Below are 24,500 nucleotides of genomic sequence, written 5' to 3'. Positions count from 1 at the left end.
TAATTTTCCTGGGTCCTGTTACAATATAATTAACTTACGTTTTGGGTTCACATCTTCGTACTTATTCGTACATCTTCGCGCCGTCTCGGAAGTCAATTAAGATTCATTTTAATGCACATTAATTTTAACACTTTAATTCTTAATTATTTTAATATCTAAATTCATTACTCATTATAAGAAAGTTGTATTCAATCCTATTCTACACGTTTATTATTACATTTTATACAATTCGATTTATTATACATTCCCGTAGTTCAAGACGACATCCGATGACTTCTTTTTAATTACAACAGGTACGTAATTGATTTTTTTTTTTTTTTTTTTTTTTTTTTTTTGAAACGACACATGTCAAGTTTTGGCCGAAATTGAGTTAATACCATTACTATGTTTGCTATACGTAGACAAATAGTTTGTGAGGTAAGTGCACATGTCAAGCCTTTCCTTGTCTTGTTATATTGGTATAAAATTTTCGTCTTTAGGCGAAAGTACACATGTCGTCGACATGTGTACTTTCTCCTTGAAACGTTGTACTGACGGGAAATTGCGCTGTAGACTGTCAACTGTTGTAGTTTTAGCAAACATGTCGGAAGTAGTGTGTATGACTGCAGGTATGCAGGAAAACGTTGCAGAACCCCGTCCTTTATCTAAGCGAGAAAAGATTAAAAAGGCGAGACTGAAAGGTGAAGCGTATACCAATTACAAAGGGAAACTTGTACCGCAAATAATAGCAGGGAGAGATTGTCAGTGTCACAGCCATTGCTTTCAACGTGTGAATGCAAGTGACTGGGAAGATGCTCTTCGTCAGTTTCGCAATTTTTGCACTAAAGACGACCAAGATGCGTTTTTGCAGGGCTTGGTGTCACGAAAGCAAGTCAAGACTAGGCGCCCTCGTCATGGTGAAAATGAAAAACCGAAGGACAATACGTTTGTGTACAGTGTAAAGACAAGTAGCGGCAGAACCACTGTATGTAAGAAAGCATTTATCAGCATTTTAGGTTTGTCTGCAGGTAGGCTACGTCGTATTTGTCACCTTGTCGTATAACATTTACTCCATAGGATGGTGGTCCAAATAGAGCAAACATTATATTATATAGTCGTAAATAGGACGTTTGCTCGAGCGTTGACGATGAAACAAGTTATCCGAAGAAAGCTCCTTCCAACGCCAACTACACATAAGCAAAAATTCTACGTACAACTTTTAGAGACACAAAAGATTCAGCATCATATTTCCGAAAATTAACAAATTACACAAATAATGAGTAAAAAGTAAATTTTGCACCATGTACTCAAATATACAACCACGAGGCATAGGATATGACATGCACAATCGCAGAAAATACTCGTCAATTGATTTGAAAATTTTAATTATATTGATACTTACATAGCTTTAAATTGGGAGATAACAATGATGATAATAATGTATATGGATGTTTCTTATAATGTGAAAAATAATTCGATTCGGCTAATTGCAAAACATAATTACACAGTGTCTTGTTGCAGCAGGGTAAGAGAAGCTGTTACATATACGTCTCTTGGCGCCAAGTAGTTTGTCTCCCGCTAAATCTCTTCAGCTCTCGCTGTTCGCGTGGGTTTCACGCGTTAAATGACGTAAGAGCGGACAGAGCTGTGATTGGCTGAAGGGGTGCTGATCAAGGTCACTCCACCCACATGCATCCGCTGAGTGAGAACACACACACACTCACACATAGAAACGTCGTCTGCTAGTATATGCTAGTCCTTTTAAATTAAAAAAAGAATTAAACTGCTTGAGCTGCATATTACCAAAATGATAAATAAATGAGTTTATGACAAATGGCACCCGAACAGTTGATAGGTAAAGTTCTGATGAGATACGTTTATCCTAAGAACCCTGGCAACATTGATAGTTTGTGTCTGCGTATGACGAGGACACTGTATAAAGTTTTTGACGTACACATGGGTTGAGTTATAGTCCACACAAACACTTCACTTCACTTCACGTACTGCTGTATTTACAACCATATAAAATGTTTATTCAGTCCATAAATATGTAATATATCGATAAACGCATAGAAATATATTTATTATAGTCCTATTAGTTCAAATGTAAATTCACTCAATATTTAAAGAAATTGGATATGTAACACATATACTAAAATATTGTAAATAATGTGAATAAAATGAGAAAACACTTCAAGCAATGAATTAATTTCAACTTTTAAAACACTTTCACCTTTGCAATTAATTAAACATAAAAAGAAAAATGATTATTAAAATAAATATAGATATATTTTCCATTTCGAATAACAACACTTCACTGTTCATTTATAACACATTGTTTATATCTTTACTATCTGCATACGTTACACTGTCCAAGTTGTCCACTATTCACAATCTACACCATACTCCAGAACAATGTTCAGTCCATAGGCCATCCTCTTCGTTCATTCTCTTCCCATTGAATGAACACTCGACGATTAAATCTTCTGCTCCTATCCTCTTCCCATTGGATAGGGCTAGGTCCATCGGTGGAAGTTCTAGAAGATCTCTGCAGGCTATAGTCCCTTTTTATAACACTGGACTATTTTTTCAAAATTCGGCGCCAACATGAAGATGCATGGAATACTGTAACTTATTGCGTATAAACTTATTAACGTATAATTTGCATCTTCCTTTCCACCTCTTTTTTTTTTTTTTTTTTTTATATATATATATACTTAAAATGTGCTGCACTTGTTTCCGCTGCATTCGTATTAAGTGGAGGTGAATAGAATGTGTGTTCTTCTTATTGTTTGGACTTACTTGTGTTCTTCCTTGTTTTGCATTCTTCGTGTGTGGATATCAAGTGTATGTTTCTACGTGTTACATGTAATTACTATAATAAGGTTAAAATAACATAATTATGGTTAAAAGGAAGTTGACTTGGGATGGGTTAACCAAAGAAATGTAAGTATTTCTTCTTTCATTCTCTCTCTCTTTTTTTTTTTTTTTTTTCTTTCTTCCAAATCACTTCACGAGTACAAACCACGACAAGCACGCCCCAATCCTCAATGCCTTCGTGCAACTTCATCAAATAAGTACATGGTACATGATAAATTAATACTGAAATATACCTATATAGGACATGATGCTGAATAAAATATATATATATATAGATACTATAATAAGCCTATAAATATAACCTTAATGATGACTATTACATGAATACTATAATGAAGAGAGAAATAAACCAATATAAGCTCGAATGATGGAGAATTATATTGAGGCAACGTCAGATGTCTACAGATGCCAACCTGTATCCATCTTAGGGATGGTCTGACGACTAAATGAAGAAGAGCCAACCCACAAAAACCATATAAACCTACCCACTATAAATACGACCACGAAGACACACAGAGATGTGGTTAACAAAAATGAGTTATACTAAGGAAACCCCATAGAGTTTATAGAAGACAAAAAGAAAACGATGCACATGAAATTCATGGCGAAATGTGGTCGTAGGTCTTAAGGGAAAACTTTAATGTTGTTCCAATAACAACAAAAGGAATACTCTAATAAACGTGTATATTACTCTAATATCTCCTAACATATCTCTAAATTCAAACTGACTTCTTCGAAGTGCTAATGGTAATACTTCTCTAATAAACTCAATAACTTTCGTTCATCTAAATAACCATGTTGTATATACCACAAGACATTTTCGTCAACAAAACTAGAATGTACTCTCACTTCTTGATCTTCATTATTGATGTTACACAATTGATCTTCTTTACTTTCCTCTTCTTCTTCGTTCATGTAATCTCCGTTGGCTTCCTTTTCAGCTCTCTCTAAAATGTCACTGAACTGCTCTTCATCTACATGCTTCTTCAGAATTTCTAGCCACTTTTTTTCTAGTAGCTGGTGTTGGTCTCCACAGCTTCATTCTAGAAACATTCTGAAATCCGATATATTTGCCAATTTGCGGATCTAATACTTCAAACACATTTTCACCAACTTGTTTCCACAACAAATAAGGTGCACGGTACACTTCACACAGTTTGGCTATGCGTTTGTCTACCAAGCTACTAATATTGTACTGACGTAAGAAAACTAAATCACCTTCACACAAAGTTCTTCGAGCTCTCTGATGAACGTTCAACTTTTCGTTCCGTTGTTGAATGATTTTCTTCCGCCGTAAGTCAGCCATTATTAATTTTCCGTTCCAATCTATACCTTCTTGCTCATCAACAGTTTCGTTGTTTTTCACAATTCCAAAATGTGACAATGTAAATTCTTCTGGTTTGATGTTAAGATGCAACTCTGCGGGCGCTATTCCCAAACTGGCACTAATAGTATAGTTCAACAATAAACAAGCTTGCACAATATATTCTGGCCATGAAGAATGAGAATCGCGGCACAACACACGCAAAATTCTCTCTAAATCAGCATGGAATCTTTCGATGACATTTCCTTGTGCGTGATAAGGCGTAGTATAATGTATTTTGACGTTATATGCTTCCATAGCTTGTACGAATTCCTTGCCAATAAACTGTGGTCCATTATCTACTAAGATGTTCATAAAAATACCAAGATGAAGCATGTATGACTCAGTAAGACATTTTGCGACACTTGCACTTGTTGCACGACGAAGTGGATATGATACTAAATAACGTGAGTATACATCACACACTGTTAACAGGTAAGTTTCGCCATGTTTACCTCGAGGTAGAGGACCAACTAAATCTGCTGAGACCAAATAACGTATGTTTTTCGCTGGCACTGATTGCATTAAACACTTCACTGGGTGATGGTCTACCTTCGTCCTCATGCAGAGTTCACAATCAAGAATGTACGATTTAATGTCACTACGCATGGTTTTCCAATAAAACATACAGGAAATAATATTAAACACCTTCATGAATCCAAAGTGACCGTAATGATCATGGTAACCAATTAAAATATTTTTCACTAAACATGGAGGTACACACAATTTTAATCTGTCTGGGAAGTGAAAATCTTTCACCATCAAAATACCATTTTCCAAAATGTAATTTTGTTTCCAATTTCGAGCACTACTACGAAAAGAATTCTTATTTGCACTGCTTTCACTTTCACTTATATTACCTTGTAAGTAACTAATAATAGGACGGTACTCGTCACAATCCCGTTGTAATTTCGTAATTGTAGACGGATCTAAATCGAACACTTCTGATTGAACAGCCTGTATAGGGTTCACATTCACCATTAAATCTTCCTGTGTTGGTAACATACGAGATAAACAATCACTTAGTGTGTTAGTCTTGCCTTTGATGAATTCTATTTCATAATCGTAAGATTGAAGTTCAAGAGACCATCTCATAAGTCTTGCATTCCAATTACGCATACGTTTTAACTGCACTAAGCTTTTATGATCTGTTCGTATGTATATTTTCGTTCCTTTAAGCCAAACATGCCACTTACGAATACACCACACAAATGCAAGACACTCAAGCTCAATTATGGCATAGTTCTGTTCGTGTTTATTAAGAGTACGGCTTGCATATTCTAATACACACTTCTCACCGTCAATAATTTGATAACACACACAAGCCAACCCGAGCTTGCTTGCATCACTTTCGAGATAAAACGGCTTATCGAACTGTGGATGGTGTAATTTCACATCTTTTACTAATTCAGCCTTTAATGATTCAAATGCCTTTTGGTGTTCTTCTTCCCACTTCCATTTCTTTTCCTTCCCTAAAAGTTCATAAAGGGGTTTGGCGATAACAGCATGACCTTTGATTGTTCGCGAATGCCACTGAACAGCACCAAGAAATGAGCGTAACATTTTTAAATTTTTGGGCACTGGTAACTTCTCGATTGCTTCAGCTGATTTCGGATCCTTTCGTATGCCTTCTGAAGATACGTAATAGCCTAAATAGTTAATTTCACTTACACCAAAAATGCACTTCGATAAATTTAGCGTCATGTTCGCCTCACTTAACAAACTAAGCACTTCATCTAACTGCTGTAAGAATTCTGGTACGCTTGTACAACCAAGAGCTACATCGTCCATATACCTGATTAATTTCTCTTGTAGCGGTAAAGGGAACACTTTATTCAAGCACAGTTGCAGTACAGACGATCCATTTTTCACACCGAACACCATGCGTGTATACTCATATAACGTTCCTTCAAACAAAAAGGCTAAGTATGGCATAGAATCTTCTGTAATTCCACATTGTTGATACGAACTAGTAAAATCAAGAGTACCTAGCACACGTTTTCCACTAAATTTAGCAAAGAGGTCGGACAACTTTTCTACACGCAGAGCTGGATTCTTAATGTGCACATTCAATGCTCTACAATCTGTTACTATTCTCAACGCTCCACTCTTTTTCAATACTACGTGCAACGGTAATAGATGACATGATGAACTAGGTCTAATGACACCCCACTTTAACAATTTTCGGATTTCTTCACGCACTCCTTCCTTATATTTGTGCGGAATATCATAAGGACGAGCAACAATGGGTTCATTTGTATCCACTTCTAATCGGTACTGAAATTTGTTACACAGGCCAGGAAAACGGGCGAACACTTTCCTATGTTTCATTAACAACTGAAATAATTCTTCTTTCTCGTCTTCACTAAACAGCGTAGCGCGTGTAACTGCATCCCTTATTTCATCTACTGTGAAATATAGATCCGGTGGGAAGTCCTCCACTAAGTCACTAGCCTCAATTTTCTCTAAAGGCTCGGCGCACCCACTGCGGAACACATTCATCGTTCTCGCATAAAAATCATTAAGGTCCCTTATCTCGGACAACACGACAATAGGGGCTACCTTGCACTTAATTTCCCTTATATTAGCTACAATGACATTTTTACTATTTCTCTGTATTAAAGGCACTTCACCACTAATTCCTTGAAATTCAACACGCAAGTTACTTCGCTTAAAATCGATGACACTGTTTAATTTCTCGAGAAAGTTTGCACCGAGTATTACGTCTTCGTGCAGTTCTGGTAACACAAGAAACTCAACTGGCACTTCCACATTTTCAATTCGTACCGGTAAAATAACCCTTCCTTTCACGTTCTTTTTCTTTCTTCCTAGAAAATCGCACAAAACGATATGCTCTCCTTTTTGCAAATGCACGTTTGCTACACACTTTGTTACTTCTCGAAAAATATTGTACCGTAATAGGCATAGTTCTGATCCACTATCTAACAGACAGATTTTGGGTTGATCGTTTAACAAAATTTTTACTCTCATTGTATTATGACCTAATTCACATTTGATCACTTCTTCTCCATTATCATTGCTTATATCATCTTCTGCTTGTAAATCTTCCTCGTTGCACATACGTGGAAAAGTAATCCGGTTTCCACTACTGAAATCCCTCCCCTTTGCAGCGACCAAGTGGGAGGGCGCTACTAGTTTAAAGGCATAGAACTCTGCGGATAAAAACCACTTTGTTGGTATGGATATTGACGTTGCTGATTACTACCGTTATTTACACCAGGACCTCTATTAAATGTTGGAAACCAATTATTATTTTGATTTGGACTACCTTGGGAAGTCGACGCACTACTTTGACTTTCGTTTGCCCTTGCACCTTGCGTTTCGTTTCGATTTTCATTTGCACTTGTGTTTTGTCGGCCATTACCTTGCGACTGATTACCACCATTCGAGTTATTATTATTCCTGTTAAAATTACCTCGCCGTCCACGTCTATGAAATTTCCTTTTCCATCCCTGTTTGAAATTCGAGCGCGTACTATTATCACTATTCACTTCGCTACCGTGTTCCACTTTCACATTATTCACACTAACGCCGGCACCGCCTTGCTGTTTTTGTTTATTACGCTGATTGTCGTACATATTAGTAATTCCTGACAATCCTTCGATGGACTGCACACTCGCAAGGAACTGATTTATGTTATCAGGCATAGAACCCATCATAGCTAATTGGTACCGCTTGGGCAGGAGAGTGATGATGTGTGACAACGTAATGGTTGGATTTTCGTATTCTTCCAGAGCTTGAATTTGGCTAAAACGCTCTGTCACAAAATCAACAACACTACTATAACGTTTTGGGTCAAACGGAATAGATCGCAAGTTGCGCAGACGCGTAGCTTTCACTAAGGGACTCTCAAATGCATTCTGAAACTCTATCACAAATTCTTGAAAAGTTTGACAATTCTTACCGTGTAAATCGTACCACTTAAGTGCACTGTCCTTAAGAATCAATGGCATGATCGTCAAATATTCACTTTGAGGCACTCCGGCGAATGACATTTCTCTACCAAAATTTTCTAAAAATGCACTTGCACTTTCCTTCATCATATTACCTGAAAATGTAGAGAGTTGCTTAATGTATGCTAATCGCAACGAACAACGCCTTGCTTTCACTTCACTATTTCTTGCACGCTTAATACGCGGACTTTCTCTTTCGGTTTTGATTCTTGACACGGTTCTCTTTATTACGTCACTTTCCACCTCTGTATCGGACGCCGTTTGAGACTCACTGCTCGATTTTCTCTCACGCTTCACACTGTGCACGGAACTTGTGTTTCTTTGCGACATATTACTTCCAGTATCATGATGCTCATTCGCTAATTCTATACGCTGCACACGCTTTGATAATCGTTCCACATCTTGCTTAGTTTGTTCACTTAATTCACTGGCGCGGAGACACGTTTCAAAACACTGCTGGTTGAATTTACTCTGTTCGTGGCACACTTGAATACACTCTTGCACTGCTATACCGTATTCAATTTGTTTAGTCTCGCACTTCTGAATTCTGCTTTTACGGTACTTGTCGGGACTTTCAACCAAACGCAACCTTTTTTCATAATCATCCACTCTATTGTGACATTCATTTAATTGACGTCGTTGGTCGTTTACTTGGCGCGTATTTTCTTCAACTGTGCCCCGTATATCATGCACTGCATCGGCCAATTCACGTACACTTCTACGTATATCTTCATTCGTATTAAAACACTTTAATTCCACTGCTTCAATTCGTTCTATCAATTCCTGCCGCACTGCACTAATACACTTATTCACATTGTTAATTTCACCTGACAAATCATCTTTACATTGAGATATGTTTTCACGACACTCGCTACGTAATTCATTGATATCGTCTTGCATTTTCTGTTGGTTTACACTTATCGCCTCAACGCTTTCACTCACACGTTTTTGATTATCACTCAATTCATTTTGGCTTTCTTTAATTTCATTAATTGATGCACTCAGTTCCCTTTGCATAGATAAGAGAACTGTTCTAAGATCACCCTCAGCCATGATATTGCAAATATAACAAACTCGCTAACACAAATAATTGACTAATTTCTGCAAAAATCTAAGAATGCAAATAATAAAAATATTCCAATTTAGACAGAATTTAGGCTTCAATATGCAAGGATGAATGTACTGGATAAGGATACGATGACACGAATTTCATGTACTTATTGATTCCGAGATGGCGGCAAAAATTACGCAGCAAGTTTTGAACATCAAGAATACCTAGGCCTATGCTCATAAACACAAAAACTGAACATTTATACAAAAAAAAAAAGGTTTCTGCTTCGACATATATATCCCGGCACCATTTTATAACGTTTACTCCATAGGATGGTGGTCCAAATAGAGCAAACATTATATTATATAGTCGTAAATAGGACGTTTGCTCGAGCGTTGACGATGAAACAAGTTATCCGAAGAAAGCTCCTTTCAACGCCAACTACACATAAGCAAAAATTCTACGTACAACTTTTAGAGACACAAAAGATTCAGCATCATATTTCCGAAAATTAACAAATTACACAAATAATGAGTAAAAAGTAAATTTTGCACCATGTACTCAAATATACAACCACGAGGCATAGGATATGACATGCACAATCGCAGAAAATACTCGTCAATTGATTTGAAAATTTTAATTATATTGATACTTACATAGCTTTAAATTGGGAGATAACAATGATGATAATAATGTATATGGATGTTTCTTATAATGTGAAAAATAATTCGATTCGGCTAATTGCAAAACATAATTACACAGTGTCTTGTTGCAGCAGGGTAAGAGAAGCTGTTACACGTCTCTTGGCGCCAAGTAGTTTGTCTCCCGCTAAATCTCTTCAGCTCTCGCTGTTCGCGTGGGTTTCACGCGTTAAATGACGTAAGAGCGGACAGAGCTGTGATTGGCTGAAGGGGTGCTGATCAAGGTCACTCCACCCACATGCATCCGCTGAGTGAGAACACACACACACTCACACATAGAAACGTCGTCTGCTAGTATATGCTAGTCCTTTTAAATTAAAAAAAGAATTGAACTGCTTGAGTTGCATATTACCAAAATGATAAATAAATGAATTTATGACAGTCGCAGTGAACAAGCCCGCTATTGATAAGAGAGGTAAATCTACTCCTTCAAATGCAAAGCGAGATGAAATAATATAAGCCATTATGAATCACATAAGTAGTTTCCCTACAAAGCAATGTCATTGCATCAACCAAAATGTGCAGTATTTAAGTGCAAAGCTTACTTTAAAATTAATGCATAAGTTGTTCCTTGAAAAACATGATGATATAAAGGTTTCATGCAGTTTATATCGTACTGTCTTTAAGGAGAGATTTAAACTGCGTTTTGGTCGCCCTCAAGTGGACACTTGTTCTCGATGTGAAGAACTCTGTGTAAAGATAAAGAGTAAAACGCTCAACGATAATTCAAAACGAGCTGCAAGTGCTGAGCTGGAGGTGTACAAGAGACGTGCCAACAAATTCTACAGGAAAATGCAAGAGGTTACAGAGCAGTGCCTTCAAGATAGTTCAGTGGCAGCCATTCCATTTGACTTTATGCAAAACGTGTATTTACTTGAAATACTCGTTCAAGATATTTTTTATCTTCGACAACTAATTGTGAATGTTTTCTGTGTAACTTCCTTGGGAACAGACAAAACTACCTTTTATACGTACCATGAAGGACAAGGACGCAAAGGACCTAATGAAGTTGTATCTTTTGTGTTAGATTTTATCAATGACAGTAAAACATCTTCATGTTTTCTCAGATAGTTGTACAAGTCAAAACAGGAATCATAAAGTGATCAGGTTTCTGTTACCGTTAGTTCACCTAGGTCGATTTCAGTCAATAAATCAGTATTTTCCGCAGCGAGGACACTCGTACTTGCCGAATGATCGACTTTATGTATCAAAAGAGTATGCAGAGATAGTAATCTGTTTGAACAAAGAGCGAAGTTTTGTTGTCAAAATGACTGATGTATCTGATATCATAGATTATAAGTCTTGGTGGCCTTCGTTATTCAAGAAAAATACTTTGTCTGTAGAATCAAGTAGGCCTGGTATTCCACGTGATGAAAAACAGTCCTTCCAAATTTCACAGTTTTAGCATTTTGTATATTCAGCAAATTCACCCGACACTGTCGTTGCTAGTGCGTTTATCGACAGCTTGGTAAAGCATACATTTCGACTTGGACTTAGACACCCACTGCATGTTATCCTACCAATACGTTCAGCGTACCCAGAGACAAAACTTCCCATCAGTACTCAGAAAATAAACGATTTCAAGAAGGTACTGCAATACATATCACACGAGTACCTTGAATTTTATGATGAACTTGTCAACTGCCCTACAAAGTGACCTCCCAATAACATTGTACAAGGGATTGTATTGTAATGATGTACAATAAAGAGGTTATTATGAGTTGAAGAATTTACATTAATCCTAGTTTGTTTGTAAAACAGCACACGTCAGGATGAAAAAAATACCACAGTGTTAACATAACACATCGGAAACAAGTTATTATGCTTCTAATATACTTGAATCCGCACATTTTGTAATATTTGGTACTTTGCGTACCTCAGACTTTCAAAAATCGGGTGTAGAATAGTTTTTCTCATTTTTCTCAAAACTTAGTTTTCCGAACATGTGTCGCTTCAAAAAATCAATTATGATGTTTACATTTTTCGAGTATTGCAAAATAAATTGTATATTTATCATGAATAACAATAGAATAGATTCCTTAATGCCTGTTATGCATTAAAATCTCTCTACTATTTGAATTTTCTGCAACACAGTCCCAAAATTATATATACAGCCTGTATATATAGGCCTAACTGATACGTGCATAATATTTGATTGATATTATTATCTTGTTATGCACTTGGCATTGGCATACTTCTGTTTTATCAATACTGTTACGGTAAATGTTTAACAGAAGAGGTCCAGAAGTACGTAAAAACTACAAAATTTACGGGAGAAATGGAAGATGCAAGCACTTAGACGTAACATAATCTAACCTAAACAAAACTGAACTAACTTAATCTAACCTAATATTAATAGAAATAAGCGAAATTCTATCAATTTTTCGAAAATTATGCTGGACTCTACACTAATATAATCTAACATACCTAACCTAAACTAAATTGGCCTGAACTAACCTAAAGAAACCTAATGTGAACAGAAACTACGGAAATTGAAATATTTTTAGAGAAAAATAGCTGGACCCCTTCTGCTAAATATTGTCCACTGTTGCTACCATCTGAATAACATGAACTACATTAATAAGTTAGAATTATTACATGAAAAAGCAATTTTGTATACCCGTAATATGCACCGATATGTAGTGCAAAGGGTAAATACTATCAACGTTCACAGTACCAGTATAGATAAACAAATAGTTACTTCAATGGTGCTGCTTGCTAAAAAGCTGGCCATAATATTTCTCTCGCAAACGAATAAATAGTGCTAATATTAATAGCACATATACATATATATGTATGTGCCTGTGTTTACTTTAATGGTACAGCTTGCTGAAAAGTGGGTCGTAACAATAATATATACAACTATAAGGAAAGCGTAAACTTTATAAGTTAATACGTTGCGCACCTACATAGAAATCTAATGATATCCATTATATTGCAAGATACGAGAACTGAAGCTTGAAATAATATTGATAAAAGATCACTTCATAGGTAATTTTGATCTTAAAATGGAAGTGCAAACGTACATTATCCATTACTGGAAGTAGGTTTCTAACTAAGTAAATAGCGGGATCGCCTTTACAATGCGAGACCAACGTACGAGTTTATGTGCTTTAGGATATTATCATAAAGTATTGAATTGTTCAAACACGGAACATGTACCGCTGCTGATAAGCAATACGCGAAATCAATGAATCATTGAATAAGAATTATTCATTCACCAATAGATTTCTTTATATTCGGAATACAACTCTCATAGTTTTTGATATCAGGTAAACATAATGTTTACATTTATATCTGTTCGTTTCTTATTGAAATTCTTTGCAAAGTTATTTCGTCCGGCATTGTTTTAACATTATTTCACCAAGGAAATATTTCAAAGACCTCGTTGGTAGTCTATTGGTTTTCGTTTATACCATTCATACACTATTTTCCAACGGAAATTCAACTGTTCACAATCACATGCGAAGCTGAAGATTCACATCGTATATAACCTCATTCAGCAGCAATATTGTAAGGAGATAACTTTCTAACGTTGTAACATCAATATTGATTTCAGTATCGTCCTTAAAATTTTGTCTCTCTCTCTCTCTCTCATGATTAGTTCGTATTTTATCCCTTACCACAGCCCTATTTGAATCTCGTTTTAATTTTGAAGCACGAGTTCTGCTTGCCTTTGCGAAAATAAATGCTTGGATACCCCATATAATGGAAAGTATTATTGTCTAATGTTAAATTGAAGCTCTCTACTCCTTAACGTAAGTTTAATTATGCTTTGATGTATATGAATTCATTGTTATCATATGTGTTGGGACACAATGGCTCGTTGGTAGAGCGGCTACATATGTTACGTTGCAGTAAATCAAGTATCGAGTAAGTTTTGAATGCACATGTCTTTTCCTTATGATACTCCTGCGACATTTTTATTGTAAGAATTCTTTTAAGAAAGTGTGTTGTAATTATTTTATAAATTGAAAAACTCCTACGTATGAGCACAGTGCGATGCACTAGAAATTTCATTCATAAAAACTCTGGACAATGTTTAGTTGAATCGTTTTCATAGAAAACTCGGTAGAAGACACTTTAAAAGTAAATTATTTAACCACTTCGGGCGAAGTGGTGTCAGGCTGAACCCACCAACTTTACCTACAGATTGTGTCTTGCTGAACAATGGTTTTAGCTTGCAACCGCGTGTGTTGCCGTCCACAGCTATCCTCTACCACACGAAAAAAATATTTGTGACAACAGTGGTGACCGCTCACAGTGAAGTGAATTGAGGCTGCATAGTACTGTTATCGCACTGCATGCTGTAAATGTTATTATTTTTATGTATGTATACTTGTATTTTTTTTCTGTACTTGAATTATTTTGTAGTGGAATGTATAAGGCTAGTCGAGGGATCGGGAAATCTTTGTTTGATAATTTCCAATGTGTTCTCAATGTTAACAAATAATGATGTTCCAAACCTGAAACCACTGTACAACAAATACCTAAACATTGCACTGTATTATATGTGTTTATGCGCCATACACAACACCGTACCAGTTGAAAACATTGACGATGATGACGATGTTAGTTTAGATACGGAGACAAACCTATTGTGGACTGCTGTACCTACTTCAGAGATAACGATTTTAATGAGCACATCGGACCAAACATTACGGTTTATAGTGAAACTACATCTGCAGACATTTTCTGAAACTGCCAGGGGAAGACATATTGGAAAATATTGTCTTTCAAACAGTTTTATGCAAGACAAAAAAGGAAACTATTTAGATCAACAGACGTCTGCGAGATGAGAAAAGTTATTGCAATAAATCTGCACAGTGAAGCAGCTGAACAACTACAGCGGCTGCTGGTCGTCATCATCCTTGCTTCACGAAGAATACGTTGCTTCTCTAGTGTCTGTAATAGATCTGGATGGTTGCTGTCACGTGTTCATTTGAACGCTAACAGTGTTGTGCTGCACAGAGGTAATTCAGTTTATGATAAGCTATTTAAAGTTAAGCCCTTTCTGGAGAAGCTGAGATCTAATTTTCAGGCTTTGTACAACCCTACCAAAGAACAAGCTGTGGAGGAAAGAATGATTTGATTCAAAGGGAAGCAACGTTTTATACAATACGTGCCTCTCAAACCAATACAAAGAATAAACACAAATTGAATTTCTAAGGAAATTTCAAATGAGAACAAGGAATCACAACATAGTTTCCACTTATGAAAGTGAATTCAAAATGGTGGATTTCGAGATGAAGTTTTGTCCTACCCGCACTACGAATTTGCAATGTCACTTTTATAATTCTTTTAAAATACTACCTTGTATTAGGATGTTTCCATATACCCTCAATAATCTACATAATAAATACTTTCATACAGTTGTCAAATGGAAAAGAAAATTAGGAAAAATAACACTATTATCTTCTATATCAATAATACTTACAGTGGATATACTGCTTCCTGTGTACAGTGTAAACTCTCTTCATAATTCGGATTAGGATTGTGTAACAATGTATACCAATCCGAGAGTCGCTTTGCCTTACAAGAGCGAATATCAAGGGATCCTTGTGGATCGGATAACAGCAGAGTTAGCAAAGCAGCAGAGCTTATTTCAAATAATGCTGACAGGTGCAATATTAAAACCTCCTTAGTGAAGCTTGAAAAAATGATAAAACAATAAATTAGAAATTCTCAAAGACAATGTAAAATAACACATCATACAACCACAACATCACCTGCAATGAAATTCAATTCACAGAAAACGAAGTAATCAACAATAACCCTCAAGCTTTTCAGAACGTAATTTTATAAAATGAGTTGAAATAAATAAATTCAATATTTTAAACAACTGGCTTTGGCGATACTGAGAAGAGTTTTCTATGAGCTCAAACGAGATGCGGCGTAATTTATCATGCATTCAAACTAAACGTAAGACAAAGTTATGCCTAACATATGAGAGAGAAATCCTAAGATCATATTAAATATTTTTAACAGAAACATTCACATACCTTCACATTTTTTAGGACAGTCAATAACCATTAATGATATTCAAAACTAGAATTGTATGCAGATTAGGCAAGAATTTTAAGGTGACTTCCTCTAGAAAGATCGGATCTCATTTCACTAAGTTCAAAGAAAAGCTTGTATAGTCAAGGAAATGAAGAAGAATAGAAGTAGTTTGTATAGTCAATCGAAATGAAAAATAATAGAAGTAGTTTGTATAGTCAAGCGAAATGAAGAATAGAAGTAAAGGCGTATATATTGTTAAGGAAGCTAAAATAAATATTCACCTTGTATTTTCGCAGTCGGTCATAAGAGACAAATACGTTTCGATTCAAGAAGAAATAGAAGTTGTACGTTTGCCACATTTTCATTATCTTGGACCTGACAGTCACCTTGCATAATTGGAGCAAACATTTTATCTTTCTAAAACCTCACGCGAAATTTATTTTAAACAAAATCACACCTTTACAAAAAAAATCATCTAAGCAACGTCGTCTAAAGTCTAAACGGAAGTTACATATGGCACTTTATATTTAAATAGAAAGTGCTGTATGTAACTTCCTTTTAGACTTCATCATTAGGCATTATATGTGGCAAAAATCTTACAGTTTTCCATACCTATATGAGCAATGACACGGCATAACTTCTGGTAATAAGCGATTGTCTGAAATATATCAATTGAAACATTTCTAACTAGCGTTTACTTTATTTTCCTAAATTTGCAATCTTTATTCCAGTTAAATACGGACGTTTTACGAAAAGCCCCAACTTTAGATAAGTGTTCCAAACTAGTGACATTTTATAGGAAATTGGCATTGCAATTTACCATTTTCATTGTTTTTCTTGTTATATCATATTTGGCGTGCGATGAGCAGAAAGTGTGTAATCATTAAGTATACTGCATTATGTTAAATGCGTGATCTATAAATTGTCCGAACAAAATGCCTCGTTATCATAAGGCACTTACAGAATATATAGGACTAACTTAAATAGAAAGCCGACGGATGTTTATCTAGAAAATATTTTGCAATATAAAAGAAAATGAAGAAAAATAATCTAATTTTCTAGCTCTCAATTAGCAAGAATAACTAATTAACTTTGTTATTAATTTATATACAAAAGTACGAGTGAGATGCAAAAAGTATAGCATTAATATCAAACAAAATATGATGTGAAATCGAGTCACACATAAAGTTGATAATGTCTTATTGGCCGAGAAGACTATTACCAAAGAAAATTTATGGCTGCAGTATGATTCTCTTAAACTACAACAAACGATACGAGAAAGTATACAGAAACACCAGAGTTTGATTTGATTATAAATGGATGCTTGAAATTCATCTTAATATAAATTCTTTACCGCAAAATTAAAATATTTTATTAAACTTGGTAAAATTTCTCTAATTACTTCTCTAGTTTCTCTAAAACATCAAATTCTACTTTTATAATAAAATGTTCTCTACCCATTTGCACTAGGATACTCTAAGTATTCTAGACTTCGAGTTAAAAGTAGAGGCATTAACGCGCGTGCTTATAACTCTTAATTTATAACGAGTCTTCCAACTATTATCTCGACTCTGGCCTGAATCTGGCCGATGACCTTTCTCTCTAGAAAATCGATACAAAATGAACTAGTTAAAGTTCAAATTTAATTTGGAAATAGGTTTAGGAAAAGCAACAGCCTCCATTCAAGGCAATGATCTATATTAGAGATGGGAAAAACGAAAGATAAATAACAAGTAAAATTCCAGCCTGTAGCTCCTTCAATATGAGAGATCGGCTAAACAACAAACAATATCGGCAAGACCTTATAGAGAATTGCGCCAGAAGACTGGAAGAAACAGCCTTCGAAAGCCTAAATGCTTCTAAACATAAAACACCCTCTAAGGAGTAAGATGGTATTCTGACAAAAACAGTGCTAAATAAAATTCATACAAATTTTAAATTCTTGCAAATAATAATAATAATAATAATAATAATAATAATAATAATAATAATAATAATAATAATAATAATAATAATAATAGTATTTCACTTCCTAAAATTTAATTAAAAAACAATTTCTCTTACCTAAGAAGTGTGCATCCTTCGGAAAGTTTAATTCGGCAAAAAGAATCTAACAAGAGACCTAATTCCTACTTCAGCCACCATTATAGCCTTTGTTTTATTATTATGTTCGTAAACGAGACGAGCCGAGCACTCCTTAAATGATCGGCGTTCCATCAACCCCAACCATCGGAATCCAAACAGGCTTTATTAGTGTCAGTTCAAGATCTACCCAATCATTCTCCTCGCTGTCGACTGTCACATTCCTCCTACTCCCCTCCTGCGACTTCACTAAGTCAAATTGTCCCATTGGACTACATTTTTCTAACCCCGTCCTGAGGGAAAATATTTGCGTATTTATAGGAAAAAAACAAGATACATATAAAAAACGAGCGCAAAAAGAATCTATACTGAATTACATAAAAATATAAATGGAAGGCAAGTGAGTCATCGCACCAGCAAAAGATAGCTTTTCTCTATCCTAGAGAACAATAAAAAATACATATATACACTATATATATAGTGTGTAACAAAAAGTTCGGGACAGGGGAATATTTCGAGAAATATACTTGATTCAAAAAACACGAAACACGTACCCAATATTTCAAAAAGTTTTATTCTACTAACATAAAATGAAGTTGCCCTACCCCTCCCTAACGAGGGGAAGAGGGACAACTTTTAAATTTTAAATAGAAACCCCCTACTTTTATTGTAGATTCGGATTCTGCGACCAAAAATACGCAACTTTTACTAGCTGGTACTGTAATCGCAAAAAAATTAATATTATACGTCATCTGACATTGATAAACTAAATACCACGTATATCGAGAAATGCACATAAGATTAGAAATCACGAAACAAATCCAATATTTTTAAAAGGTTTAGCCTAAAATTAAATTGCTTTCACTTATATTTTAAAAAAACCACTGCCATGTGAAAAGCAAAGTTATTATGTTTTAGAAGCATGAAGATCAAGTATACAAATAAATATGCTCGTTAAATATCACGTGACACGTAAACATCTGTAAGTACAATCATTATTTCACACGAAGACGTAAAAGAAATATGCTACAGGACAAGAACTTAATAAAACGTGGATAAAGCACAAAGAAATTAATTTCATAGACAGGAATATTGTTAACTGTGCTTCCCGACCTGAAACGTTAATAACTCACATTTATTTAGTCGTAATGATATGCAGAATATGAGAGAAAAACTAAAAAAAAAAAAAAAAAAGTTTCTAAATACATCCTCCTCGTCAAAGATGATTAATATGAGTGGCTTTTGTAATTTGACGCACATCAATCTGATAGTAATTCTTGGCACACTCTTTCCATCATCCCAGAGACCGGAGATGCTTTACTTAACTCAAAGTTTAGGTAAATGACACTGCTATAAATAATAATAATTTTTATTGCATACTAGAAATTAGACAGAACTGCCCACTTACAATTTCCATACAAATAACATGCAAATAACAAAAATAAACATAATACATTATAAAATACAAATTATACATGCAAAGAAAAGGGAAAAAAATCATGCATAAAATAAACATGCTGTTATATAAAAGAAAATAATACTCTCAACTGATAATGAAATGATTACACAACTGTCTTTGTATATTACTAAAATTATGATCACAAATGTCAATAACACTGGCAAAATCATTGGGTACTGATAAAATTTTATACAAAGGAACGTCATTGAGAAACTGAATGGGTTTAAATATTTTCGGATTTCTTATATGATAACTGGTTGTATACAGAGTTATTATTGATAAGAGATTTAAATTACCGTGAAGAATTGAATGTAGCATTTTAAGATCCAAAATAATCCTTCTTTCAGACAACCTTAACATACCTAAGGACATCCTAACTTCATCCAACGACATACGTTCATAACACTTAAACTTCCAGCGTAACCAAGCAAGAAAAAGATTTTGAATTGTCTCCAGAGTAGTAGATATATAATCTATATTTCTATTCCATATGATTGAACAATATTCAAGATGACTTTGGACATCCATTTAAGAATTCCAAGATTCCTTCTCGCTTTGGAAGTTACATTCTCAAGATATTGTTTGAAAAGCAATTTGCTGTCAAAAACAATACCTAAATCTTTAATAGTATCTACAATTCTAATTGGAGTAGCATTTATGTTATAAGTGAAAAAAAAAATTGGATTTGTCATTGAAAAGGTTTTGTTACAATTTAAATATAGTACATTGTTTTGAGACCAAAGTTGTATTTTATTAATATTATTTTGGAGCACCAAACAATCATCCAAATTTACAATAGTTTTGTAGATTTTGAGATCATCTGCATACATCAAACATTTACAATCCAAATTTTCAGTTATATCATTAATAAACATAAGGAATAGAAGTGGTCCGAGATTTGATCCTTGCGGAACACCGGAGTATATGTTATATACGTCTGAAAAATTACCCTTATATCTAACCACAAACTTTCTTTGGGACAAGTATGATCCAAACGAAGTAATAAATACAATGGAAAGATCATAATGTTTCAATTTGTAAATTAAGATGTCATGTGGTAACTTATCAAAGGCTTTAGAGAAGTTGAAATAAATTACATCGATTTGACCATTACTTTTAAAGATAGGAAGAGTGTCAGCCATAAAACATGTTAAGTTAGTTGTAGTTGACCTATTTTTCATAAAGTCATGTTGATAGATCGTAATATTGGGGTAAACATGATTATACAAATAATTATATATTAACTTATCAAAAACCATGGGTATGATACTCAACAGAGAAATAGGTCTATAGTCGGATAAATTTTTCCCATCAGTCTTGGGGATAGGAACAACAACGACCATCTTCCAGTGTTTAAGATAAACAGAAGTAAGTAAACTCCAGTTGAACAAATATGTTAAGACAAGCGCAATGATGGACACAATGCCCTTCAGTATAAAAGCAGGTATACCATCTAAGCCAGAAGATTTGGGATTAAGATTGTTTATAGCCTTAGTTACTTGCTCAGTTCTAATAATAGGATAAAAGGAACCATTACCCGCCAAATCCGATAAGTCAATATTATGTAAAGATGGACGCCTTTGATATATAGTCTCAAATAACTGAGCCCATGAATTAGCTAAAGTTTTAGGATTAGACACATGCACATCATCAACCATAAGTCCAGTGGCTTGGTTTATTTGGCTTTTATTTTTATTAACAAACTTCCAAAACTTTTGAGGTGAATTACTTAATGCATTCTGCATATTATGTATATAAGCAAGCTTAACCTTTCTTGAAATTGTTTCCGTATGTAAGCAAAAACATTATAATCTTCATTTGAACCAGTAAGTTTAAATCTCTTATGAGCATTTTCTTTCGCTTTAATTAATGAGATCAGATTCCTAGAGTACCAAGAAGGATATTTTCTAGATTTAGGTCTATTTAGAGGTATGTTCTTACTCATTCTGGATTTTATTAAATTTTCTACAGCAATAACAGCAGTATTAAGATCTGGATTCAACAGAATATTAGTCCAGTCAGCTTCAAGAAGTTGTTGATAAAGGGCTAAATAATCGCCCTTATGATAAGCATAATGAGAAGAATTACCAACTAACGGAGCATTGAAAGAAAAAGGAAACGTAATTTCAATAGGATAATGAAAGCTATCAGGCACCACAATCGGTTGGATATTCTTCGAAGCACATAACTTAAAATTAGATATTACCAAATTTAAGTCAGATACATTATAATCAACATTGAGATTGAGATCATTCCGAAATGTAAATACAAATTTAGCTTTACATTTATCATAATAATGGATACCTGTTAAAAATTGTTTCTTAGCCCAATCCACTTTAGGTACATTATAATCACTAACCATTAAAATGTCATAATGTAGAATATCTATTTTATTAGAAAAGGCCTAAAAATTCACTAAATACATTCAATTGCAAATTAGGATGGAAATACCCACAAAATAATAAAATAATTTTTCCAATTTTCCTTGGAAATTCTAAACAAACACTTTCCTCAAAAAGTTAAAGTCAATTCGCCTCGCTACTTTAATGTTTTTCTTCACTGCACAGAGAACACCACCACCTCTTTCACAAACATGAGGTTCATAGTGTCTATCGGATCTAAAAAAAAGAGTAAATGTCGGGAAAATAATTATCATTAATGTAAGTGTTACTTAAACAAGTCTCAGTGACAGCAACAACATCGTATTTGCAGTCTGCCACAGAACTATAAAACTGTTTATTTTTAGTTCGTAATTCACGTACATTTTGGTACCATAACTCAATGTTTTCCATGACGAGTCTCTATGTTTTCATTCATTTCTTCCATATTATTTGTAACATTTAATTTCTTTAGTTTTCCATAGAACGGACCAACTAAAATACCTTTAGGTCAAATTTCAGGATCACTTATAACATTATAATCAAACTCAGGGACCTCAATATGAAATTAGGAATAAGAGTCATATTTGGCTTTGAGGTTAGTACATTTGACAAATTTTAAATATTCACTTAATAATTCTTCAATATCTCAACAGACGTAGAAGGGCTAAATCTTGTAACAAGCAAAGCCTTTATCCTTGCATTAGAAACCAATTCTGTTTTAGTACTACCACGACCAACATTGAGTTTGCGTAAATTATTCTTTACTCCTATACCTACATTCGGATTTCGATTTAGGTTCACATTGTCTTTATTAATAGATTTACTTCTCATTTTTCTTTGATTTCTCGAAATTACTTCAATCCAACTTCCCTCGGAATCATCCTTCCGATTAGTCGTACCTGCTTGATTAACCCTTACAAGTGGTGGAAAACTGTTTTCTTGATCTAATTCTTTAACCTGGCTGCTTTGATCATTTTCTAATTGCGATTTCATATTAGATACATGATCGGACATAATTACATTCTGTTGTAAAAGAGACCTCAACTGATAATATTCATGACGTAAGGAAGTTATCTCAGCTTTGAGAGCTCTTATTTCTCTCAAGAAAATTTGAGTCATTTTATCTAAAGAATTATCAATGAGCCGCTGAAAAGTAGCCAAAGAAGGATTTTCATTTAGATTAAATTTACTCTGTTTATTCATTTCACTACTATTTCCAGTGTTATTATAGTCTTTTTGTTCCATACAATTTTCACATACATGATTTCCTTCAGTTTCCACTGAAATACATGATACATGACATTTAGTTGTACATTTCTTACATTAAACAGCTTTATGTCTTCCGTAAACTGGGAGATCACAATATGGACAATTTTCAGCTGAGGGTGGCATATTAAAAAATGACAAACATTCATCAAAAAGAAAAGAAAAGGTCGAACTCCGCTGGTCTAAGGAGCAAGACAAAGAAACGGACCTTCCAAAACACAGACACAAAAACACAAAATCGCTTCTCAGCACTGCCAGAGGATCTAAAAACAACAAGAAGACCTCACGACCCTTACTACTCAGAAATATGAGGATGTAGATAACGGATGGATGGAAATGTCCCTGCTTAGCCGCTGAAGGCCCTGCAGCAACACACAGTCACTGCAACATACTGTCACAGTACCGGTTAGCTAACTGCCATCAGCGTTAACCAACCCCACCAGCCAAGGATAAGAATGAGATGTAAAAAGTAAGAAAAAGCTTGGCACTTTAGGAGGAAGGGACAGCTACTCTAGATGTAAATTGGCCAGAAAATTAAAGAAATAATTTCGAAAAATAGAGTAGCCACGAGGCCAAAGGCCGAGAAGCGATGATAATAATAATAATAATAATAATAATAATAATAATAATAATAATAATAATAATAATAAGGTTCCTTTCACTAGAACAAAACAAACTGTTTCTGGAAGATAACTTTGCCCCGAATCCAGATCAAATTGCAGAATTTCTCCATTGGCCTGTTTTCATGTTAAAGTGGTTTTTGTGTATGCCTATAGAAGCTAGCTTGCGTATTATGTTTGCCACAAAGACATGGTCTCGCAAGCATAATTTCTAACAAAGTTTTTAAAAATCGGTATTAGTACGCAAAGGAATCAAAGGGATGAGCAGCATAGAAGTAAGTAAAAATTAAGAAACTTACCTAAAGCTGTTTTCTACCCGATTTCCTGCGAAACTTTGCCTCAAGAAAGTCCCTCGTGAAGTCCAGATAGTCAGATAACATTGCTGCACTTCACTCCTTTGATAACGTTTTTCCATTTGAGAAATATCCTGGTGAAAGCGTTCACCATGTTTGTCACTAATGGCACCAAGGCTCAGATTGCTGCTTAGACACGTTTAAATCGCGAACAAGATCGTTCAGACCACCTTGTGTCAAAATGTGAGGGCCATTTGATTCACAGGGAATTCAAATGTTGGATCGGCATGAGTGGATAGCCCATGTTCTGAACCTTCTTCATGCTTGTCACTCACTATCACATTTTCTGGAGGCCGAAATAAAGTTCGTAGCACTTCTTCACGAGCGGGGTCAATTGTCGTTTTTGCGACTTCAATCATCTCTCCACAGATATAACAAAAAGAATTTG

At 34.7% G+C, this 24,500-nt stretch overlaps 1 protein-coding gene across 6 annotated transcripts in view; it reads right to left on the bottom strand.

The window, feature by feature from the left end:
- LOC145664457 (JNK1/MAPK8-associated membrane protein) overlaps window positions 1-24,500 on the bottom strand; it is a 287,534-nt gene that overhangs the window by 157,860 nt on the left and 105,174 nt on the right. For 5 of the 6 annotated variants that reach the window (XM_081731149.1, XM_081731153.1, XM_081731148.1 and 2 more), the window contains exon 4: window positions 15,386-15,598. The exons of the other annotated variant lie outside the window; for it this stretch is intronic. In XM_081731149.1, coding sequence (XP_081587275.1) covers window positions 15,386-15,598 — 213 coding nt within the window. The remainder of the gene's footprint in view (window positions 1-15,385; window positions 15,599-24,500) is intronic. 6 annotated transcript variants of the gene reach the window in all.

The sequence above is a fragment of the Thermobia domestica genome, chromosome 11 (assembly GCF_964235325.1).
Source record: "Thermobia domestica chromosome 11, izTheDome1.hap1.1, whole genome shotgun sequence".
Lineage (NCBI taxonomy): Eukaryota > Metazoa > Arthropoda > Insecta > Zygentoma > Lepismatidae > Thermobia > Thermobia domestica.
Note: the sequence above shows the minus strand (reverse complement) of the source record. Positions and strands in the feature narration are given on the sequence as shown.